Raw genomic sequence first — 19,386 nt, forward strand, 5'->3', positions numbered from 1 at the left:
CCGTGTGTCCCCCATTACCCGCCCAGCCCCACCGCTGCCACCCCTCAGGACAGGCTCCCAGAACCCAGATTGTTCCAGAAAACTTCCTTCCAGCCTTAGCCATCAACTAATGCATCAACCTCAGATTTTAGCATACAACCGTCACACATGTGGCTGTGCTTTGACATCGGTAGTATTTCTAGGTCACAGAAGCCCTCTTTTTGTTGTGGCCAGGACAAGCTGCTGCTTCATAACATCATTAATTGCATTAACATCAGTGGTCTGGTTTGTCATCTGTTAGATTGGGGCAGAGGGACATAGAGGGTAGATGCCCCTGGCCTTCCTCATATACCTTAGATTTTGTTATGATGTCCATATACAGTACTTTCTAGAAACTTTCATCACCCTGACTGGACTTATGAGCTGGTTGCTCAACAGACAACAGAGTACCGCAAAAAAGTTGCCCAGGGGCAGGATAAAGGATATTGCTCTGGTCCCTGAAGCCACAGGTGTCTGCCAGTATCTGCTAGTTATGCCCCAGCAGAAAATAAAGAACTGAACCCAGGTGTTGCTATGTCTAAAACGTCCTTTGTTTGTTAGTAACCTGCACGCAGCTATTGCTCAGTCAGGGCTGGCTGGAGGCTCACCATGACATGGCTGGTGCAGCATCTGGTCCTTTTGCACGATATGACTTCAGTCAGGTTGAATTGGAGCTCTTCACGCTCTTCCTTGGGCTGGGGCTGGCCAGAAATCCACATACAGCGTTTTTGCAACAGCTGTTTTGAGACTCAAGATTACCCAAAAAAGGGAGGGAGCGGAGCACATAGTCGCCATTTCACCCCTGCATACAAACACCACTCATCATGCAAAACAACAGCAGTTCTGAGAGCACGTTTTCACAGCACCTTCTCCCTTCAAAGGGGGGAAAAAAAGCCAGTTTTTAAGAACTAGGGCAAAGGCCAGTAAATTACCATAAAGTTACTTATACAAGGGATATCAGAGGGCCAGCTTTGTGAACAGAGAGCTTATATGAGCTTCTGTAAGCTGAAAGAAAACATGTTTTGCCCCCAAGTTTGATCATCAGCTAGAGGCAGCACCACTTTATTGATGAGAGATTTCCAAAGAGAAATCTCTTCGCGGAACTAGGAAGGAGCAAAAGCAAGGATTAACATGCCTTTCTGCTCTACTTTGTCTGACACCAAAAGAAACACATTTGTCTGACCCGTAGTATATTTATACACGCACATCTTATGGCTTGTTCTATCTGTCCATGACTTCATCAGCAAAAGGTGTCTAGGGTGTGCCTGATATTAAGTGGCCAGACAGAATGCATTAGTCTAGAAATGGATTATTAAATTCCATTGTCAAACTGGAAGTAGTCAATAAACACAGTGGAATGTAAGTGCTTTAATTATATAATGCTTCACGTGTACTTTACCGTTAAAAAGTTCCCATACAGTGAGGTTTCAGTCCTGTTTTGATTTTTTCCTTGCCTAACTCTTTACTTTCTTCTGCCAGGCTTTGTCCTACCCAGTGCGTAGTACAGCCAGCTACTGAGTTGCCTACATCTTCTTTGGGAACTGCCGCTGCTCAGCAAAGTGGGCCAAGTCACCAGATAGGGATCCTAAACCCAGGGAATTCAAACCACTCATGCAGTCGAAGGATCACAAATCAACTCCATTTCTTCTAGGTAGAAAAGGACATGCTTCCAAGCTGATGGGAAAACCCCCTCTCCCCCTTCAAAATGCAAAGGAAGATTCAGTAGAATGCAGAAAACTGCTGCCATTAAAGTTATGGGATGCAAAACTGTTATGAGACAGCCCAACCATCTTACCTGCCAACTCAACAGCAATACTAGAAGTATTATCTTCAACTCATCTCCAGTCCAATCAACCACTTGTTTTTAAAAGCACATTGTTGCTGCCTTCCAGCACAGCCCCTGCTAAATTTGTCCCAATACAGATTCCCACTGTTCCTACATGGGGTAACATCAGTAACTTGGATGAAACCAAGCATTTTCTAGCCACAAAGGACCAGAAGGTAGTTGGGTTTTTTTTTCTTTCTAAGAATTAAAAGACAGCATCTGTGGGGATTTTTTTTTATTTGGTCGTTGATGTTTTTTTTGTCTTCTGATCAGTTACCAGACAACATATGCTGTTCTGAGTTAGAAATCCCAGCAACCTATTTGTGGGTCTCATTTCAGCAGAATTACTTTCTTCTCAAAGAAATCTTAAGCTTTTGATAAGGAGTTAGGAAGTCACATCAGTTTTTGGGACAGTTTTCATTTTCTTCATCTCCTCACGTACTCTGATCAGGATTAAACTGGATTAACAGAACTGGCACACTTTGGTCCTGCTTCAGAGTGCATTCATGTTAAGTTTTAAGCTTTCATTCACTCTACCAGGATTTTTCCAAAATAATCCTGCTGGCAAAGCACTAAATGATTCTTAGCAACCAATCACATTTAAAAAATATTTAATTCTCCACACTTTCTCCAAAAGTATATGCAAAAATAAAAAAAATGCAGAAAATTCAAACCAGTTTTATGGGTTGGTTGTTTTTTGATATTTTTTTTTTAAGTCCCAATCGCACTGAAGCTGAGAAAGTTTCCATTTAAACTAGGTAAAGCAATGCCCTCTAGTGTTCTGCAGAGAAATGTGGTACAAGGCTGTCCAAAGCCTTAAAAAATTCAAGCTTAGGATTGCTGTACCATCTCAAGTGACATCCAAAGTTTTGAAAGCTTTCATCTCACATGCAGCGTCCACACCAGTGTGGTCTGCAGACTGATTTGGGATCCTTTCCTTTCCTCTATTGCTGATGCTTGCATCAGAATTTCATGTTAAAAGATGTAGGTATTTTCTGGGCATACACCGATGGCTTGAGGAACATCTGGGAACAAGAGGGGCTTTTGAGAATCAGGCAAAAGCCTGATCCTTTCCTTCCCAGGGTTCACAAAATAAATTAAATCCACCTCCTCTCTCATCACCTACAAATACCATCCATGGACAGTTTTTTTAGTGTCTTTCCACTTGTGGCATGTGACAAGTCACATAATACCCACCCTGCACCTTCCCCAAGTACACACAGCATTTGGTATCCCGTGTTAATGACCCACCACACAAGCAGGATGATGCCTTCGGCTTGAAGAGCTCTCTTACAGAGCTCCAAAGCTTAGTGGATTCGCTCACAGCAGTAGCATTCCCAAGATATTGATAAATTGCAAACAGAAGAAGAAGATTTCAAGAAAGATTTAATTAAAAGGAGAGCATTCTCATGGTTCAAAAAACCTGCAGAGCTATCAAAATATTTATTTACACCCTGTACACATTACAAAATTCAACTTTGCATCACACAAAGGACTGAAAGAGTTTTTATAACTGGAGGTCTGAAAAGCAAAAGGCAAAGTCCTTGATGAAGGCTGCTCTTAAATGGGCAGCTAGGAGTCCTCAAATTTTACCATCCATTGCTCTTGAAAGACAACTGCTGGGCTCTCACCATCTCACCATCTAGACAGAATAGAAACTTGAATGCCTTTGATTAAACTTTTAATCACATCAAGTACTTTTAAAATAATTAACAACAAAAAAACCCCATCATGTTGACCACGGTGCTTTTGTTACTTTATGTGCCATTGATCTGCAGCAGAGAAAAACCACAGATCAAAAGCTGCGGGGTGGGGGGGAAGAGAGATTAAAATGAAACATCAGTTCCACCCATGTCCTATCTGAAATAAGGGGGAAAAGGATGAAACAGCATATTTTCTGGCAACCTAAGGAGGACTGGTACGCTTAGAAAACTGCCAATGCAAAGACAGCACCACAGCCATAAAGTTGCTAGCTGGAGTTTGTTTCTTGTCTGGAACAATTTCAACAATTACAAGCTGGCCTATTAACAGTGTTTCACACTCTTATTAGGACATTCACTGGAGCAAGGTTAATACAGGCATGGTTTCTTTGGAGGGAAGCTAGCTTGGCCTGTTTGATAGGTAAAGAGAGAAGCTTAAGTCTTCAGGCTAGGCATCACCCTGCACCTTCCAGAGGAATTTATTTGTAAGAACAAAACAAAAGAAATAACTTTAACAAGTTTTGCTCATAAAAGTCAGTTCTCCAAACAAAAGCCTGCCAGAGTGACTGTAGTTCTGCAAAAGTTATTGTATATAAACAAAACATCCAGTGAGATCACACCTAGGGTAAATTCTGGACTTGACCTGTCACTTGCGATGAGCCTTTTAGGGTGCTGTATTTGTAGCTCTTGTGTCTGAGGCTGCAATACATAATTTGGATTATAGAAGTAGGGTCACATTAGTAATTTTTAAAATTAGGTTTAAGCTGAGGAACTCCAGTTTAAAATTTAAATTACATTCCCCTCTTCTCAGAGGGCAACCAATACATATTCTAGTTAAACAAGCAGATACTTGGGTTGTTTTTTTTCTCTAATGGGGAGTGCTTACTGCCAAGCATCCTGCCCTGCAAATAAATTATTTTTGATCTTGTTATACGTGTAACCAAATTAAGGGAGAAGAGAAAGCAGTTTAGAGACTATCCGAAAGACAGCCAAGGGAGAATACCCAGTGTTTGTACCACTGCACTGGGAAATATTATTTCTTAGAGGTCTGACACAATACATCTGTGTGACTGACCATGTGCACAGAACACTGTCCCAGAGAAACTGCTTGTATATATATTTTTAAAAAGCTCTCAGCATCAGCTTCTTCCCTGCTGTATTATCATCTTATTTGCAGGGGATAGTGTGGGGAAAGGACCATTCAAAACTCAGGGTACAAAGAAAGCAAGGGAAAGATCTGGGGAAAACAGACATCATTTTGTGAACCCACAATCTCCAGCCTGACTGAACAAAATAACTTTTCCACTTCCTTCAGTTTATTCAACAGCCCAGTGCCTCTCAGACACATTCTCACCTTCTCCAGGGAGAAGCAGAACAACCTGAAAGAGAATGGAGGAAAATGCTCCAGCATTCATCATGGAGAGGCTACACACACATATTGCCATATCTTGAGAAGATGTGTATTGTTCTGCAGGGCTGGGAGCATGCTACTAGTGCTTCACTTTCTGAAGATGCCAAGAGTGTGCAGGTAAGACACATCAGTGAAGCATACACTGAGCTCTTCCATTCTTCCCCTTGGCCCTCTTCTTGCACAAGTGTTTTGCTATGAGACTAGCACTGGTCCATTCTCCTTATTTTCTTTCTGTGTCACCATCTGCAGGTGCTTCAGTCGCATGGGAGGGAGCTGCTCATAAAGGTCAAATCCCAAAGGGCTCTCTGCATTCAGCAGTCTGTAGTAGAGTAGGTGCTTTTTCAAGGTCTGAAGAAAGAAACAGCAGCCATTAAGCATGTCTGAACAGAATCTAATCTTTTCCACCTGTCTCCAACACAACATAGCAACCTGCCAGATAGTACAATTCCATCATGCCCAACATTTAATTGCATCAAGAGCAAAGGTGAGTTTCTTCCAAGAAAATTCACTTTTGATTTGCATGAGATTTCCTCTTCTGAACAGAACTTCACTGTCTCCTCAACAACCCCTCACAATGACCTCTTGCCAGAAGCCCCAATGGGGTTTCGAGTTGGATCTAAATCTACCCTGGACGCTAAACAAAGTGCCAAATGACCCAGCTCTGTCACACAAATGATAGACTTTGGCAAGCTCCCTGAGAAAAAGAGAAGCCTTAAATCTGTTTTGTTCTTTTCGGAGGAAGCATCCAACTAGGAGTTAAGGGAGATCACTGCTGGCCACCTAGTCATAGTTGTGCTCGATCATCTCTCTAGGACCTCTCCCTATCCAGATATAAGGCAGCTTGGGCAAGAGCCATGGAAATACAGTACAGGAGATTCATCTAGGTTCCAATGGGCTCAGTGCTTTGAGTTCAATTACTACAAGAACTGGATAACAGTATTTACAGCCATCGCAGGTCAAAATCCTGCTGCTAATCTCTCATTCTCAAGTTAGCAAGGTAGTTAAATTTTGAAAGACAAAGGTAAATCTGTAACAGTACCGAGTCTGAAAAACTTAAGTCCCAGTGGCACAGACTGAACCTTACAGATCCTACCTCATCCACCAACAGCCACGTCTTCCGCAGCATGCTTTTCCGAGCAGCATCAGTCTCCTGCGAACAAAACACATACTTTGCTTAATACGGCACAGTGCTACCTTTGCCCATGGGCGTACAGCACTCCAGAAGGATGCTTTGTTCATTATGATGATGCTCCAAAGAGCAGCTTGTTCTATCAGAAAGGGCTTGAGATGGCTGTCGCTTGGATCGTGCCTCTCTCCTCCTTCCCCCGACCTGAAACTCAGCTGACTCCTCAACTTTCAGGTAGAATCGTAGATCAGAGGTGAAGTGTTAGCACAAGTAACCATTGCTAGAGGCCCCAAGGCCATGGGAAGGTTTCTGCTTGGTTATTCAAGCAAGGTGAAAGGAAAGAGTACTCTGCACCTTAAGACTGCCCCAGACAATGGCTAAATCTATTACAAGCTCTCTCTACCTGATCAGCTCCCTCATCCTCTCTGCTTCATGCTTCCTGCCGTAACATAGCCCATGTAGTTGCTGACTTCAAAGGTTTATGTAGGATTGGCTACCATTAATGCAAATGCTTTAGGGTATAACGAACAAGAGCTATTGCCCGCATCTCGTATGTGGATTCTCAAACAGCTGACCAGTCCTCAAAACATTTGCTTACAGTCTTTGTTTTCAAGCCCAGGGTCAGTGATTCACCACAAGCCACACAGGACCCTTGGGGAAGAGCAGATGCAAAACCCAAAGCTTCCAGCCCTGAGGCTCTGCTGTCCATTACCTACCTGTGTCGTGCTGTCTTGGGAGAAAATAAAGCTGTTCACATGAGCCACAGCCACCACGTAAAGAACAGGGCACCAGGTGTGGCGCAGTGCACCCGTGACCAGTGTTCGGAAGTAGAGTCGCAGGAGGTTCAGGTTATCCTCAGGAGGGGAAGTATATCGCTCAAGAGGCACAGGAAACTGCAACAAACCCACCCAGAGACAACATTATAGTTTTTGTCAGGGTCTAAGTAGCGAGGGGAAGTTCATTACTTTAGGGTGCCCTTCCCCAGCTCTTTGCGCGTGCACTCCCATAACATGATGTACCTTGCTGGCACAACTCCCATTTGGAGCACAGCTGTTACTGCCCACACTGACTAATATGGCATGTCTTGGACAAAGCATCCTCAAGACTTCTTCAGCTTTATGGAGGGATGTTTTACTGGTTAAATCACTGCAGTTGCTTTTTGGCACAGGTAAGAAGAGCGGTTTCAAAGTGAGGAGACAGAGTACTTTCAACAGCATCGCATCCTGCTAACGTACCAGACAGGCTTACACTGACCTATGCATTTAGCCAGAAAAGGAAACCAGATACATGTGCCAGAGTTAATGTTGTTGTTAAGCAAAGTTTCCAGCATTTTCTGACTTCACTGTCTAGTTTCAGAAAATAGGTTAGAAAAGCTTTTATTAACAACTTAGTTGTGTTTGCTTCTCCCCTCTGCAGAAGTCCAGTTTTTATTATTCTCAATTTTGAGATAAGTTCTCTAGGGCTAAAATTACGTATTTCACTTTGGAGCATCTTCTTTGCATGATTAAAGACAATCATTGATTTTACTCAATTCCAAAAGCAGTCTGCCTGCTAGGATATTCCTACTGCCCGCTAGGGTATTTTTAATTCAAGACAAAAAGGGAAAAAAAAACCCAAACAAACAACATCATCTCAAGTGATCTTGCTCAAATTTGCCAACACATAGTTTGTTTTCAATGAAAAACAATGAAAACACTGTTCATAGTATTTGACATTTAAAAAATTTCTAAGCACATGAAAGACAATCTGCTTTGAAATGTTCTCCATCGTAACATATGCCACAATTCTGATGGTACTGAGGGATCAAGACAAGATAAAGCACATGACGTAGAATGAAGGCTTTCATCTGGAATATCGTGTTTAGCTCTATTCCTACATGTATTTGTGGAACTGGAATAGAGACAGGGAAGGGCTACTGGAAACATCAAGAGAACAGATAGCTTATCATAAGAAGCAGGCCAGAATATCTTGCCTTACTTGGCTTAAACAAAGGCTCATCTGGCCATAATGATATGGAAAAACTGGCCGCAGGGCTACTACAACCAAAGCAAAAGCACTGCAACCACACAATGGAAAGCACTGATCTCATGTAAACTGCTGGTTCATAGGGGTTTGGAAAAAAAATTTTGAAATGTTATCTTTGTATTAGCAAACTTTAGGCTAGATCAGGTATTGTCTGTCAACTGACATAGAACTTAAAGGCAGCTAAATTCCATCTCTTGTGCTCTGCTCATTCAAAAGAAATGCAGTCCTGCACTAGACAGATCAAATTTACCCAGCAAAGCACAATTCCAGTGTAACTAAATGTGGAAACATGGTTCAGAGGGAAAATGACTGTTTGTCCATACATTAGGCAAGGAAAAGGTTCTCACCAAGGTGAGAAAAGACTTATTTAAGGGAAAAGTAATTGCTGGCAGAAGAACATGGGGTGCAGACTAGCTCTTCATACACACAGGCCATAAATTAGAAGGAGGTTCTCAGTCATTAGACCAAAGCAGGGTGTGGGACAATTTCCACTGAAGACTGAACAATTTCACAGCTCCTGCCCTCCACTTGTACACCTTATCTGCTCTCAGAACAAAGTTCAACAGGTTTCTGAAAATGATTATGTGACAAGGGCTTGTACCTACAGGGGCTGGACTCTGTTCTCCAGACTTACAATCAATCTGTTTAAAAAAAGAAAGAAATAACAACAACAAAAAAATGTATACACTGCTGTCACAGCCCTAAATCAAAAATAACATTGCTCTCCGTTCCTATTCTATTTTACATTCCAGGCATTGGACTTTCTTCAGGGAGAATGAAAAGCTTCTAAGCAAAGAAAGCATGACTATTCTACTAGACAAGGAGGGATGAGGAAGAAGGGGAACTGCTGGGAGGATGCCCAAATCAAGGTTGGAGAAACACAGGCAAGAGCCCAGTAACGCAGAAATATGCAGTGACAGGCAACTACCAAAAGCCAGGACTACCTGCTGGAGTGGCACTCCTAGTGCCCGCAGGATACTTGTGTGCTCCCCAAAAACAGAGAGACGCAGATGAACGCTGAAACGCTTCTGTAGAGGTAGAAGAACAAAGACTCCAAAGAGTGGATCTCCAAAGGAGACACCTTCAAACTGCTCCAGGAGACTTATATAGAGATCATGGAAGGAAGCCAAACCAGGGAGAGGAGCATCCAAGTTCAGAGAGTCCAATGTCTTGGGTTGGCAATACACAGAGAGAAGGGCAGCTGTGTAGCGGTGGATTGGTGCTTCTAGAAAGAGGTCACCACCTGTGAGGAAGACACACATAAGCCGTGCAAGTTTGGCAGCAGTAGGGATGCTCTGAAGGGTTTTAGCACGCCAGGTTTCCAGCAACAAGACCCACTGCAGGTTCCAGGTCACAGTGTGGACGAGATCAAGTGGGAGAGAGTTCAGTACAGCCCCACGTGTCTCTGCATTAGTCACTTTGTTGTAAAGGCTGATAAGCGGAAAGAATGGCCAGTCTGAAGGCAGGATGGGCCCTTTGACCTCAGGAAGCAGCATTGACTGGATGAGGTAATTCTGTCCTTGGTAGAATGCTTGGGAACGTGTAAGGGTAGGCTGTAAGTGGACAAAATGAGAAAGGTAGCAGGAGCGGATGAAAGGCAGATTCTGGTACGATTCTCTCAGCAGGGCACCACGAGTAGCCTTTGAAAAAAATGCTGCCACAGAGCCAGGCTGTGCCAGTTTGGCACTGGTACCCAGATGCAGGATATCAGAGAAATCAGCTGCTTCTGGCCCTCCAGCTTTCCCTTCACTGTAAGATAAAGACAAACATCAGTTAAACAAACACACACACACCAAAACACCCAACAAACAAAACACCACAGAAATTCACCTCTACAATCTTCCTGGATCAGGGAGAGCAATATACACACAGCACTCACAACACTTTCTACAGCATTCAGTTATGATAATACTGAGTGCCTGTAAAGTATCAGCTATCTTGGTATTTAGAGGGAATTCACAGAACTACATTTGGAGTTAGCAACACTAAGGCCTTGCCATGAAAAACCTCCACACAATGCCAGCAGCCTGGTGTGGACGCTGCAACCCCTTTTCCAGAGAGGCAGTCTACTTAGCCACACAGCTGTCAGGGTGCTGAGATTAAATACCGCATATCATATAAGGCCTACATGAATCAATAAGACAGTTCTCGAAATAGTAGCTTTGCAGCTGGCAGTGGCAAGGTCAGATGAACCATACAGACTGGTAGTTAGAATTTGGGGGGGAAGGGGGGGAGTTGGTGTTTGTCAAATCCATGTGCCACGATATCAGACCAGAGACTGACCATGGTCTCAGATTACTTGCCAAATTCTCACAAAATGGTAGCTCTATAGCAGGCATTTGTAAAAACACCAAAAAACAAAAACACAACACCCAAACAAACAAGCAAACCCACCCAAAAACTTTCCTTCTTTTGGGAAAACTATAGTATCTCCTTGCAGCACCTTGGTCCAACCTCTACAGGGATGTGCCATGGCAAATTACAAAGAGATTGTGATGAACAAGATAAACTGCTACCATTTTCTTGGCCAGACATGGGAGGCTTCACATTTGAGATGCTCACGATTTCTTCCAGTGCAAGGTGGAAAACATCACAGTTGCCAAATCAGCAGAAATTTGTGTAAGAACTTGTATAATAAGGGTTTGGGGGAGATTTAATAAGCTTTTCAGCCTATGTCAAATTCCCATATTTAGTGAGAATCAGTTCTATCAGGAATCACAGGACTCTTGCCACAGAGATCAAAAGAAACTAGTCACGTTTCTCAGCATTGGTACATTGGAGAGAAATCTGCAACCACACTGCCGATCTGATTAAAAGGCTCTGTGACTGGAGAATATGCCGATGAGTAACTAAAATTTGAATACAGGCCCTATTAAAGGCCAAAAATTATGACAAAATTGCAGTGCCAACACGTGCTCCTTCAATTTTCCCAAGTTTTCCCATGTACCAGACTACAGAAAGGAAAAAATGCAAAGCTTACGGAAGAAACTCTGGATTAAAGGCAAGATCCAGTAGGACCTCATAAGCCAGATGCTCACTCCCTGGCAACAGACGGCTTAGCAATGCCATGGCAACACAGTGATGGAATGAGGCATGTTGGGCATAATCCGGACAAGTGCCTGCCTGTACAGGAAACAAAACAACAGATAAAAGCACTATATCATTTGTCAACAAAGCAATCAACAAGGACAGGAGAGTCAACCGAGACATAGATCTTGCTGGAAAGTGAGAGACTGAGGCAGACTACAAGAACTGTCAGCATTCATACTGAGATCTTTCTGCTTCCCCTGATTGTCTTAAATAGTCAGACATCTTTTTTAGCAGCACATTTGAAAACTTTGTTCTCACTCTAGCCCAAAGACAGGCAAAAATATAATTTCGCCATCCAAAGTATTTTGGATCTGAATCCCCACATCAGTAACTGTAAAGATATTATTTGCTAATGGGGCATTAAAAGACAGCTGAAGAGTCATGAGACCTAAGTCAAATATGAGAAAGAACATGGCTGCAAAGACCAGTTGCCAGTCTGACACACTGAGCTGGAGAGGCCAAGGTGAAGTCAGTTCCTCGGGTGAAAGAAATGAAAGGACTAATAACGATACCATTCTCCGAGCCAACGCTAACACAAAGTACTGCAGATGATATTCATGGCGCAGGATCCATGCAGATGAGGGAGTTACAGAGGGAGGTCTGGTCTGCCAGCTTTGATGCAGATAATCCTTCAAGCCTCTGAAGTCCAGCACAGAGCTGTACTATAAAGGAATCAGAAGGGGAGACAAATACTACTAAGACAGTTCGTGCTTGGAGGAACATAAAACATAGCCCTCTCCAAGGCCTACCCCCTACCTTCTCCCATAAGAATTCCTATTGGCTGCTCCAAAAGGGATAATCAAAAATAGCCTTATAAATATCTGCCTCAGGTCTCACCTGCACCTATCATGACCATCCCCACCACAGGTAACCAATAGTCACTGCGTACATTTTCCATAGTGCTTTGTAAGGCAGAAGTCTGGACAGTGACTTAAGAAGTCTCTCTCTCATTTGGCGATCTCTCTCAGATACCGCTATTAGTAACCCATCCGCTAATTCAACATAAGATGACAGAGGAAGGTTTTGAGAAAGCTTATGCTAGGTTCTCCATCTCTCTAGGGCTCTGCCATTTCCTCCTCAGAGTTTGCACTCTTCCATGACACTCTCATTCTAAAAATTCAGGGCAACCAGAAGGGAAAGAAATCTCTTCAGCCACTGTAGCACTCATTCTCTTGTTTAATTTCATCCCATTTTTCTTTGTTATATATGCCTCAACCATCTCTTTTCTCCTCTGACATTGTTATCTATTTTGCTTAGCCAAACAACAGTTATTTAACCCTTCTCAACATTCTTTATAAATCCATCCTTTAAGTGTCATCATTATTCATCACCTGCTCTATAATTCCAGCTTCCCAGTGTCAACTGTCAATTGGAAGTCAAAGACAGAATATATTTTTCAGATCCTTGTCCCACCTGTTCTGAAAATGGAGGTATTTCTCTCTATAGGACTTTGTTATTTTTAAAATAAAAATACACAACAATTCCTTTTTAATAGTCCTACTAACATCACTCTTAAGCCTGGGAGGATACAAATACTAACCTCCCTCACAAGCATATCATCATTCACCTAGAACCTACAGCGAAAAAGTCTATTCTCACCTTGCTGGTCAGGCCTTTGTGAATGTGAGTGATGCTATTGATGAGAAATAGGAGGGCAGTGAGGAAGGGAAAAGGTGACTTGGAGCCAACCAGGCTCAAAGGAGGTTTGCCTCCAATGCAACTCAGAGATGCAATGCTGAAGACAGATTCTGGTGCTGGGGAACAGGACAGAGGGTTGCACAAAGCAGAACACGGCCTGTGTGAACAGATAAAAGAGAGAGGGGTCAGGTCAAAAGCACTCATACCGCTGAAGAATTATCTTGTAGGAATGTTACTCCCTGCTGTGCCACACATTGCAGTAAAACGGAAGCCCCAAAGACTGTGCAAGAAAAAACCTAGTATCACAGTTGGTCAAGTAAGCACTACCGCCATACAAGGTAATGCTAGTGAGCTGTCATGAATTTGAATCTTCAGCTACATTGTTCATGACATGCAGAAATACTGATGCAGTGACGCAACTCTGATGTCAAACATTTGAAAGCATCGGGCCTTTGATTAAAAAAAATACACATTTCCCCATGTACATACGTAAACCAGGCTAATAAAGCTGCCCACCCACTCAAGACATTTCAATAACAAAGTGGCTGGCAAAGCCAAAAAGCTAGCTTATATCTAAAATTGACATTGTAAAAATACTGCCCGTTATGTGCTCATGAAGTATATATTTTTAAAGTCTATTCAGAAAGAGCCTAGATTTAACGTACATGAACATGACCGTGCATACTGCTCTTGGTGTGCGTGCTCACTCTCTGCAGGCAAAGCTAGAACTTTTCATACCAGCAGTGTAGTCTAACAGGAGCTGGTGGAAGGCCAAGGCTTACGTAAAGCTGATAAGGGGGATTCAGGCTGGAAAGCAGAACTTCTAAACAAGAATTACTGTCCTTGGGAGAGAAGCACATCTTGAAGAAATATGTAAGCCAATTAAAATGTTTTGGAAACCATCTGAAACAACTAGTAGAAGTGTGATAAGAAGCACCCTCACATGAACTATCCTCATTATAATACTAAAAGTCACATCCCTCAAGCTGGAGACCCTAGCCCAAGCAGAGACCCCTCACCTCTGAGCATGCGCAGAATATTAAAGTAGCACTGTAGCTTTAAGTTGAAATAAGAGAAATGTGACCAATAGAAAACTGCTTTTTGTAATTACTTATGCATATGCATAACTAAACTGTATAAATACTGTACCTGTATGACCGAACTTTGTGCTAGCTTTGTGGAGCTACCACCTAGCACCCATCTCTGCACAGGCATGAAATAAAATACCTCTGCCCTGTGTGTATATTGGCGTCTCACACACCGGGTAAACAACCTCACACTTGTGGGATAACAGCAGTGCTTACAGGGCCCCACACTAGACATACCATGTCTGTACAGGCAAGACCACTACAAGGAAGAGCGGCCGTAAGCATGTTGCTCAGCGGTCATGAGGCAACAGGGCAAATCCTGTCGAAGATCCATATCACTACTCTATGACAGAGAACTAATTCTTTAAATGCATTGCTCTTCTTTCCATTGGCATTATCATGTAGGAGATGTATGAACACATCTGGGGCTTACAGAGTACCCTGAACTCCTGGCCCTAATCTGCCCAGAATGTTTTGACAAGATTGTCAAAATATTAAGGCAGAGATTAGCTGATTCTTTTTACCAGCCAGTGTTAACAGCAGCCTAGGAGAATTCTTGCTGATAGGCTTTTACAGCCTGATGAAACCCATTGTTTTCAGACTTCAAGGACAGGCAGGAAAGGGTCTAATGAGTGCCCTTGAGTTGGAAGTTTTGGTGCCAAGACCTTCACACCTCAGTTCTCAGTCATGAAAGAACATGGGCCAAACTGTTTGGTGAGCATTCAAATACCACTTAAAACCAAAAATTTCAAGGGCCCTTTATATCAGATGTTCTCAGAAGCAGCCGGATGTCTCCCTGACTACAAGTTAGGCCTTTTAGGATCCCCCTCTCCAGAGGACTGATCACAGGCTAGCAGGGAGGCTCCCTATACAGCAGAAAGACAGCATTTCTGTGGTGCTTAACAGTTCCCAGAGCCAGAGACAAAGCTTATGTTATCCAAATGTCTGAAAGAACAGTTTGGTATCTGGCCTTTCACTTTCTTGCAGGTGCTTTGAAAGCCTTAGTGAAGCTCTGCAGGAGCGTAAAGTCTAGTTTAAATTATTTTATATAAGCAGCATTACACAGAGCACGTGAACGGTACAGACACACACACTCACCTCCCCCATGTAAGGACGACTCAAATTGATGTTACTTTTTTTTTTTTAAACCAGTGAAACCAAAGAAGAATCAAAGCCAAGAGTGACCAAAGTCAAACTGAAACTGATATGAAAAACACAGCTACATGGAAGGGCAGAGCTGCTGACCCTGCAGCAGCACCAGTAGGAAAAGAGGAACTGGAGAATCCCTGTGGCCATCATGCTTTTTGCTGTGAGGGGAGAGAGGACAAAGCAGGGTGTAGACAGAGCACTACTGCACTCTAATTCACACATATGGGGCACGTATGTACAGGGGAAAGAAATGGGAGGGGGAAAACTGCCACACAGTACAGTATAGAAATGAGGCTCCGTTAGCTTCTGGCAACAGCATCTTCGCAGTGAAATGATTTTACCTGAGGAAGTCCCACATGCTGTGTATGGCTGGCTGGCTGAGAAGGGGCTGCAGCACCTCAGATGTCAAACGTTCCAGTTCCTCTAAGCAGTCAATTGGATTGACTGATGGCTGCAGAAGACATGGAGAAAGACAGGAAAAGATGGTGAATGAAGGCATTCCAGTGAGGGCAAAAAGCCAGGTTGATTTAATTGCTTTCTCTGAGTTTGTTATCTTTTTGCCAGACCACATCATCTACATAGTAGTACTGCTCTAGGTTAGAGCTGGCCTCACTGCTGGTAGCGCGGAAGCTGCGAGCTGGCACCTCAAGGTGTTGTCGCACTCAAGTATTAGAATGCATCACAGAGATTTCTTAATTGGCTGGAAGTAAGGTATGGGGTCCTTGGGATCAAGATTCCCTAAATGAAAACTTGCCCTAAGTAGCTAAACCCCCCTCCCCATACCATCTGCATGCTGATCTTTCCATTTAACTTGAAGATGACACAAAGGTGATCAGAACTACCTTGAGAAAGCAGAGTGGCACCATGAAGGTCTCCAAAAAAATTATTGGGGGGGACGGGGGGGAAGAAATCAACTGTATAAAGTGCAATTGACCTACCCATCAAAGCATGACTGTGGATGCACACTGCACAGAGGAGGATTTGTGGCTTTTAGAGAACCATCTGAATTCTTCTGACCCTAGTAAGCAATATTCCAGGTTGAAGGAACATGCTGGCAAATTTTAATGTTTTTTCCCTTCATTAGAATGCTGCTTTAGGATACAGAAATACTCATTTCTATAACATAAAATCTAATTTTCCCCTGGGTGAAATCCCCCTCCAGAAATCGGTAAAGTCTACATGAAGACGTTAACCTTAGTTCTTAGTCATCTAACAAAAATATTCCAAGAAGGTCCCAGTATACACTAATCTCGTTACTATACAAGTTGTTGTTTTTTTTTTTTTTTTGCACTAGTCCATTCAAACGTGCTATATGCAATTTTATTTTTTTTAATCAGATTAGCTAACCACAGGTAGATGACTGAACTTGTTTTTAAGTGGAAATAAAAAAAAAAATCTTATGTCATAGTTCAAGGACTTAAGCAATTATTTTGTCAGCCAGTCTTCTGGGATATCTATAAAGGTTGAAAAGGAGTATTAACCTCTTGGTTATCCTGGTTCTCTAATGCTCAGGACCTAATGACAGCACATGAAGGGTAACACCAATCTTTGGGGCACTGAAGACATCTTTGAAAGATACTGGTGGTTTCCACCCCAGCCACAACTAACAAACTCATTTGCTTTGGGCAAGTTTCAGAGGAGTTGCAGAAGTGTGAATAACTACAGCCATTAAATTACCCCCACACCCTGAAGACAGCTCGCCCAGATCAGAACTCAGGCATGTCAGTTGGGCAGTAAAGAGGAAACTTGCATTTATCTTTAGAACATGAATCTTTAAGGTAGCTAAAGTATAAGACCTTATTCTTCAACAGCATGACACTGATGTGTTACCTTCAGAAAACTCACTTTAAAAGATGGTCACATACTACAACTGTTACTGTGTTACAGAATTTGACCTTGAATGTCAGTGGGGCAACAAATAAATTTATCTTTATTGTTTCCTATCCAAAGTTCATATGGCATGATCCTCTTCATATGGCATGACCCTCAACACTCAATCTTCCAACCAGATTATTGCAGCATAGCTGTCCACATGTAAGCTCTCAGACCACAGCAAATGCAAAAATGTGCAACTTGATTTAGGCCACAAGGAGGAAGGACTGCCAAACTAAATTAGGTGGAAGAAAGGACAAGAAAGGAAGACAGTGATATTTGGCACTGCTAATGTGAAGGATCAGCAGACTTATCTGACCCTAGATGCCATGCAGCCTAGATATGAGGTGTGGTAAACAAAATCTAGTTCTCAGCTAGATGCCTCAACATCTGTCTTTTTTAGCATTGCCTGTAAGTTCAGGTTTTCAGAGGTAATACACAAGGCTGATGTTGGTGAGATGAAAAGACACCCTGTATTTTCAGGCCTTACCTGTTGGCTGCAAGCACTGTAATAAACTCCCAGGTAGATCACATAAGTTGTGGTCAGAGGCTGGAGAGTTTGCCAAGTTTCTGTCTGGGATATCTCTTGGAGGAGTGTTTTCAGGCCGGTCTCAAGGAAGGGCTGTAAGCCTGACACTTGATTCCATGCTACTGGAGGAGGTGGAATCTGTTCACTATCTTCTGAGCTATTACTGAAACACAATGGAAGAATGACATAGGATAGCAAATATGTCTCAGGAACAATTGCCTCTCTAAATCACCATTTTTAAGAGCAAGATTTCCAATTGCATGTAGTCTGGAAGGCCCGACAACAACTGTTGATACCCGACAACAGCCACTAGGGGGAAAAAAAAAAGTCTTTGCACATTTCCACAGACCAAGTCAATTTAGGCAGAAAGGATGAATGCAGAATCTACTCATGCAAGCTGAAGTTTCTTCACCTGCACTACTCTGTCCTTGAGCTATGCTCTAGTTTTACTGGACACACCACCTCAGTATCCAGCTTTAGTTAAAAGAGTTTTTTGCTTTTCACCAGAAAACGTACCTGTGTCCAGCAAATCCTACTGCTTTGATGCCTATCGAAACCAACCACCTCTTAATCCTGACCCATCTTGGTCTCTGCAGGGAGGTTACTTTCTTTTCCCCAAAGGGAAGGTCAAAGGAATTTCCTAGCTCCTTTCAGCAGGGCATTTGGCTAACATTGCCCTTCTGCCCCATAGCTGAATGCAATTTTTGCTCCTACCTCCTACCAAGCTAGCAGGTATACCACTGTCAGACTAGATTACCCCTCTGACCTTGTGCCAGAGGGAATACACCCCACCATGCAGGGATTCACATGTGGGACAGTAAACCATCCAAAATTAAGGAAAAAAAGAAGGTGATAGCCAGGTCACCAAACCAAAGAGAGGGAAGACAGGATGCCAACTATTCAGATACACAGAACTGGTGACAGAGAGGGCCTACCTGCTCAGCTTGGCCTGCAGCTCTGCCGCGTAGCCTGCTGTTTGCGTCACGTGTATCAGCAGAGTAACTACTGCCGTAGCTCGCTGGACAGACAACTCAATCATAGGGCTCTTCCCACGGCAAGTGCTGAGCAATTCAGGCAGGGACTGCAGTATCCTCACCAGCACAGGGTAGAGATCCCTATAGTATGAATCACAGAATAAATGAGGTTGGAAAGGGTCTCTGGAGATCATCTATAGTTCAACTCCCTGCTCAAGCCAGGTCAGCTACAGCAAGTTTGCCCAGGAACATGTCCAGTTGGATTCTGAGTATCTTCAAGAACGGAGAGTCCACAACCTTCCTGTGCAACCTGCTCCAGTGTTTGATCACCTTCACAGTAAAAATTTTTTTCTTACGCTTAGGTGAAATTTCCTGTATTTCCATTTGTGCCCATTGCTTCTTGTACTTTCACTTCATACCACTGGAAGAACCTGGCTCTATCTTCTTTACACCCTCCCATCACATATTTATAAAGATTGCTAAAATGAGATTATGACAACCATCACCACCACCAAAATAACAAAAATAAACAGATAGAGAAAAAAAGATGACAAAGGAAGAATACTGTCATTCCAAATTCATCTGAATGGGACCTACCTAATACTCTGCCTCCAAGCATTCTGATAATCTCTTGGAAAAAAATACTTTTATTTTATTCTTGTTTCCCTAGTACTCAAATTCTCAGCCAAAGTATCCACAGTTATAATCGTGCAAATTTAAGGAATCTTCTGCTGTTTGTCTTTCCTCAACTTTATTTACAGTGCTAAAAAATTATATACAGTTTTTACTCTTTATTAACCAATACACCTGATTGGGCTGGAGAACACAAAATGCTGCTGCGAGAGAGAATCTCCCTTCTGAAACTTAACACTGGCCACCCTTTTACACCTCTTCAGAGCAACTTCATAGCCATCTCTGTGCTTCCAAGTCAGTGCAATCAC

General features: G+C 42.8%; 1 protein-coding gene across 5 annotated transcripts in view; it reads right to left on the reverse strand.

Annotated features, from left to right (window-relative positions):
• Positions 1-3,256: 3,256 nt before the first annotated feature.
• RPAP1 (RNA polymerase II associated protein 1) overlaps positions 3,257-19,386 on the reverse strand; it is a 43,419-nt gene continuing 27,289 nt past the window's right edge. For 4 of the 5 annotated variants that reach the window (XM_072864424.1, XM_072864423.1, XM_072864425.1 and 1 more), the window contains 10 exons: positions 18,407-18,586; positions 17,433-17,634; positions 15,412-15,521; positions 12,795-12,990; positions 11,708-11,857; positions 11,086-11,228; positions 9,050-9,854; positions 6,797-6,973; positions 6,048-6,104; positions 3,257-5,302 (listed from right to left, as the gene is read on the reverse strand). In XM_072864424.1, the coding sequence (XP_072720525.1) occupies positions 5,147-5,302; positions 6,048-6,104; positions 6,797-6,973; positions 9,050-9,854; positions 11,086-11,228; positions 11,708-11,857; positions 12,795-12,990; positions 15,412-15,521; positions 17,433-17,634; positions 18,407-18,586 (2,176 nt within the window). In that variant the 3' untranslated portion in view covers positions 3,257-5,146. The remainder of the gene's footprint in view (positions 5,303-6,047; positions 6,105-6,796; positions 6,974-9,049; positions 9,855-11,085; positions 11,229-11,707; positions 11,858-12,794; positions 12,991-15,411; positions 15,522-17,432; positions 17,635-18,406; positions 18,587-19,386) is intronic. The other variant, XR_012042985.1, reaches the window with a different exon arrangement.

The sequence above is a fragment of the Ciconia boyciana genome, chromosome 6 (assembly GCF_034638445.1).
Source record: "Ciconia boyciana chromosome 6, ASM3463844v1, whole genome shotgun sequence".
NCBI classification, from domain to species: Eukaryota; Metazoa; Chordata; class Aves; order Ciconiiformes; family Ciconiidae; genus Ciconia; species Ciconia boyciana.